This window comes from Capra hircus (genome assembly GCF_001704415.2).
Source record: "Capra hircus breed San Clemente chromosome X unlocalized genomic scaffold, ASM170441v1, whole genome shotgun sequence".
Taxonomy (NCBI): Eukaryota; Metazoa; Chordata; class Mammalia; order Artiodactyla; family Bovidae; genus Capra; species Capra hircus.
Window position 1 is genome coordinate 37758863 of NW_017189517.1, and position 5590 is coordinate 37764452.

The following is a 5590-nucleotide window of genomic DNA, read 5'->3' on the forward strand; positions in this document are numbered from 1 at the left end:
CTTTTATTTCTTGACTATATCAGTCCCAGTTTAACATGTTGTTGCGTACGAAGCTGGTTTGGTGCCTCTGAATTTTTCTTTAACTCTTGCTTGTCTGAAAGCCTTTTATTTCTCCGTCAAGTTGAATGAGATCCTTGCTGGGTACAGTAATCTTGGTTGTAATATGTGCCATTCAGTACTTTAAATATATCCTGCCATTCCCTCCTAGGCCTGTGGCAGTTCTGGCTGAAAGATCACGCTAATTAAGCTTATAGGGTTTCCCTTGTGTGTTACTTTTGCTTCTACCTTGCTGCTTTTAATATTCTTTCCTTCGTGTTTAGTCTTTGTTAGTTTGAATAGTGTGTGTCTTGGCGTGTTTCTCTTGGGTTTATCCTGATATGGGGCTCTTATGTGCCTCCGAACTTGATTGACTATGTTCCTTTTCTATGTTGGGAAATTTTCAACTATAATCTCTTCAAAAATTGTCTCGTACCCTTTCTTTTTCTCTTTTCTTCTTTGGGCACCCCTATAAATCGAAAGTTGATACATTTGATTATGGTCCCAGAAGTCTCTGAGACTGTCCTCATTTTTTTTTATCTATTTTTTACTTTATTCTGCTCTTCAGAAAGTTATTTCCACCACTTTTGTCTTCCATGCTCACTGAGTCATTCTTCTGCTTCAGATCATTGTATTAATTCCTTCCAGAGTATTTTTAATCGCAGTAATTGTGTTGTTTGTATCTGCATGTTTATTCTTTAATTCGCTCTAGGCCTTTGTTAATTGATTCTTGCGATTTTCTCCATTTCTTTTTCAAGGTTTTGACCATCTTTACTATCATTATTCTGAATTTCTTTTTCAGGTAGTTTGCCTATTTCCTCTTCATTTGTTTGGACTTATGTGTTTCTAGTTTGTTCCTTCATATGTCTAGCTATTTTCTCTGCCTTTCATTATTTTCTTTAACTTATTGGTTTGGGGTCTCCTTTTTCCACGGCTTCAAGGTTAATTCTTTCTTCTTTGTGTTTCTGCCCCTCCTAAGATTGTCCTGTTGTTTGTATAAGCTTCATAGAGAGTGAGATTTGTGCTGCAGTTTTTGTTTGTTTGTTTTCTCTGATGGCAAGGCTGAGTGAGGTCGTCATCCTGTCTGCTGATGTTTTTGGTGTGGTATTTTTGTTTTATTTGTTGTTTAGAAGAGGTGTCCTGCACAAGGTGCTACTGATGGGCGGTGATGCCAGGCTTTGCATTCCAGTGGTTTCCTTCCAATGAGTTCTCACTATTTGATACTCCATATGGTAAGCTTTTTCACAGCTATTTGTAAGGCCTCCACAGACAGCCATTTTGCTTTTTTGCATTTCTTTTCCATGGGGGATGGTCTTGATACCCTGTCTCCTGTACAATGTCACAAACTCATTCCGCAGTTCACCAGACACTCTATCTATCTGATCTAGGCCCATAAATCTATTTCTTCACTTCCACTGTATAATCATAAGGAATTTGATTTAGGTCATATCTGAATGAGTCTAGCAGTTTTCCCGACTTTCTTCAATTGAGTCTGAATTTGGCAATAAGGAGTTCATGATCTGAGCCACAGTCAGCTCCTGGTCTTGTTTTTGTTGACTGTATAGAGCTACTCCATCTTTGGCTGCAAAGAATATAATCAATTCTGATTTCGGTGTTGACCATCTGGTGATGTCCATTGTGTAGAGTTTCTCTTGTGTTGTTGGAAGAGTGTTTGCAATGACCAGTGCATTTTTCTTGGCAAACTCTATTAGTCTTTGCCCTACTTCATCTGCTTCCAAGGCCAAATTTGCCTGTTACTCCAGGTGTTTCTTGACTTCCTACTTTTGCATTCAGTCCCTATAATGAAAAGGACATTCTTTTTTGGTGTTAGTTCTAAAAGCTCTTGTAGGTCTTCATAGAAAACCGTTCAACTTCAGCTTCTTCAGCTTACTAGTTGCGGGCATAGACTCGGATTACCGTGATATTGAATGTTTGCCTAGAGAATGAACAGAGATCATTCTGTCATTTTTGAGATTAGCATCCAAGTACTGGCATTATTGCGACATCATTGTCGTGGGATCCGAGGTAGATGGAGCTACTCGCGATGTACACTTGATGGATTGGGATTCGCTGACCATGTCCAGTAGTACCTAGACTAATAAATGCGGTCTATTCTCTGAGGTCTAAAAATCACCAATCCAGCTCCCATTTTTGCTTTCAGGCTGGATAAAAAATTCTAGCAATGTCAACACTCAACTCTTGCGCGCAATCTCATCATTGTGTTTGAATGCACCACACGTATCAACAAAGCTGTGACCTTTCGCAATCTCACTGGAGATTAATACTGACATTCTCAGAGTTCACTTATCACATGCAATATTGCTCTTTACAGCATTGGCCTTTGCGTTCTTGATTCAGAAAGCCTCCCTTTATGTGATCCGTTTAGAAGTGCAGCTCCAGAATGCTATTCAGGCGGGGATCATAGCTGAGAAAGATGCAAATCAGACACGCCTGCACCATCTCCTTTTAGGGGCTGAGCTGAATGGGGACCTGTTCTTCAGGCTGAAGAATCTTCTCAGGATGTATGCAAATGAGCAGGAGTGTCTCCCCAATTGCCTGTAGCTAATCAGGACGATAAGGGAGGAAGAGGATTGGAATGATACTTCTATGAAACGGAAGTGGCCCAAAAGATCTGAGTTAATCATGGAGAGGGCAGTAAGCCCCATGGCATTTCAGGGCCCCCAGTCAAGAGCCATCAGCACTGCTGATTGTGATGTGATAGAAGTAGATGATACCCTTATAATGACTTACATGAGGATGTGATCCTGGTGGAGTCTCAGAACCTTCCACTTACATCCATAGGTGCCCCTCCCCTCAGGGTCAGGGCCAGACTTCAGGATCAAATACTGGTCATTGATTCCCTAAACAATTCTCAAGCTCAATCTCCTTCTACCAGTGGTGGTTCTGCATATAAGAATGATGGTCCTAGGGATATACGTAGAGCCAGGAAGAGAAAATATACTGTGGTGAGGAGGGCCACTCAAAGGAAACCAGTGACAGTAAGAGCAACAAGGCCCAGGTGTTTTGAGGCTGATCATCACCCTGCAAGAGCTGACACATACAGAGAAGGAGACATCAAAAGAGATCCCAGGCAAACACAGTGACCTCTCTGAGCCACAGTAAGGTGCTAGACCCAGCCCTAAGGGAACACTTAACTGTATTCAGAGACTGCTGATGGGGAAAACTAGGGTAGGCTGGGGGAGGCTTCTATGTGCATGAATTAATCCACGAAGTGGCTTTCTTTGGGGAAGAAGAGGTTGTAGATACCAGCAAAATGAAGACGACAGCCTGACCTCTGTCCCTGATTCTCCCTCCATCTGCCTAAGGGTCTATGTGTGTGTCTATTTCCTTGATGATTTTGTCCCTTTTGTGAAAGGAGTACAAGTTATTGTTAAACCTTCAAGGACCGAAGGAAACTACAAAAACTGAAGTACAAATTACCTGAAACTCCCCACCCTTGCATAACCGTTGTCAGTCCTTGCATGAATGCCTTCTAGATATCTCCCTATTCCTGTGTACCAAGATAGATATGCCTATACAGATAAAAGTGATCAAATATAGCTGTTGTTCTATGCTGTGTATTTTTCACCAAACAATATATGTTGTGGACTTCTATGTCAATTTATAAGCATCAAGTTTTCTGTCTCTGTGTGAGATTACTTTTAGGAATACAGAAGGAAAATAATAAGAAAACTAAATACAGAAACTATAAATGGGGGAACTCATACTGTGAAGTGGAGTTTTATCAACCTCATTTACAGATGAGGAAAATGTAAGCTGAAAGGAGCTATCTCCCAAAGAGTCCCCTATCACAACTGACCTATGGCACTGAACTAAATCTGTGTCCATTGGACTTACCTGGTGGTCCAGTGGCTTAGACTCTGTGCTCCCAATGCAGGGGGCCTGGGTTTCAATTCCTGGTCAGGGAACTATATCCCATATGCCACAACGAAGAGTTCACATGCCTCAACTAAAAGATCCTGCGTGCTGCAACTAAGACCTTGCACAGCCAAATAAATAAAAAAAATATATATATATATTAAAAATAATGCCCCAGTGCTTTCTTAGCTAATACATCTTTAGAAATCTGATGACAGACAGGGGAGGGGGCAATAATAGGAAATGGGTATTGTATTTCAGGGGCTCCATTCCTGTTCACTTTGGGAAGGGGTGGTGTTCCCTTCCCTGAGCAGATTCCTTAAATTGCTACTACTAATGCTTCTGAACAACACCCTGTGGCAACAAGACTACCCTTTGGGTTGACACTACCCTCTGCCTCCCCCTCAACTGCAGAGAAAGCAGCTGCTCATGAGAGTTCAGTACCAGGAGGCTTGGGACGACTCTGGCTTCACCCTAGCTACATACTAGGGGACGCCAGAAGCCCAAGAACTCCCAGCAAACCTCCCTCTGACCCAAGAAATTGAAATCACTGGGGAAAGATGAAAAACCATCTGGATGCCAGGGCATGTGAAAACACAGGGGAACCCTCCCCCACCACGGGGCAGGATGTAGCTCCAATCAGGCTCCCAAAGCCATGGGGGAGCCCAACATTCTCAGACTCTTATAGGTTTATAGCTTCCATCCTATCCTCTAAATCTGCCCTTGGAAGGAATCTGCCCCCTATTTATCCAAGATTAAAATATCACTCCTCTTTCTACTCACCTTTTCTCAATTTTACTCCATAATCACTTGTTGACTGATTTACACAAATTAAGTTTATGTCGTCATAATTTCTCTCTGGGACCAGACAGAGTATAAAGAAAAATAAATGCTACACCAACCAATGCCCTCCTTTACAGTGGAGTTAGCTTGGGGATTCAGTATAGACCACTTCTTTGATAACCTCTAATTCATCCCCCCTTTCTTCCAGCTTCTATCCTCTTCTATGTCATTTAAAGCTGAAATTGTCTTAAATTTTATTTCTACAAAATGATGCAAATCTGTGAGTTTATTTCATTTCACATGACACTGGCTTTTCTTTTATGCAAGACGTATGTATTTTCCCTGTTTGGAATACATGGGAGACATGGGGATTCAGATCAGACTGAGGGTAATAGCGAAAAGAAAGCTTTTAGATAATTTTTTGTCTGATAGGTTTCATTTAAGATTATGGGTTTTCTTCCTTTCTTTCTCCCTAATCTTATTAGATGCTGCAAGATGAAATGAGTTTTGCCAGGAGATGCTAGCCTTTGAAATACCTTCTTTTGCATTATCTCCCTCCTTCTAGATATGATCTTCTCTGACACCCCAGTCTCATAGTTTCCCCTTCTAAGATCTTTTTGATGCCTCTCAGTCTTCTTTGCTGCAACTTCTTTCTCTTCCTGACTGTTCCATAATAATAGTGACAGAAATTAAAATCACCACAACTGTGACTTACTAAAAGCATATTAGGTGTCAGGAACTCCTGTTCTAAGCCCTTTAATGGAATATAGCTCTTTAATCTTCATAGCAATCTCAGAGGGTAGCTATCACTATTTCTAATTTACTATAAATATTAATTACTATTAACTGCCACATATTTCTGGAGAAGGAAATGGCAACCCATTCCTGTATT

General features: G+C 41.1%; 1 protein-coding gene across 1 annotated transcript in view; it reads left to right on the plus strand.

Annotated features, from left to right (window-relative positions):
- The window catches only part of LOC102187924 (zinc finger CCHC domain-containing protein 18), a 4148-nt gene extending 495 nt beyond the window's left edge, over positions 1–3653 (plus strand). Inside the window, 4 exon segments of the mRNA XM_005709716.3 lie at positions 2393–2775; positions 2778–2991; positions 2994–3059; positions 3062–3653. Of these exon segments, the coding sequence (XP_005709773.2) occupies positions 2393–2775; positions 2778–2991; positions 2994–3059; positions 3062–3159 (761 nt within the window). The 3' untranslated portion in view covers positions 3160–3653.
- The last annotated feature ends 1937 nt before the right edge of the window (positions 3654–5590 follow it).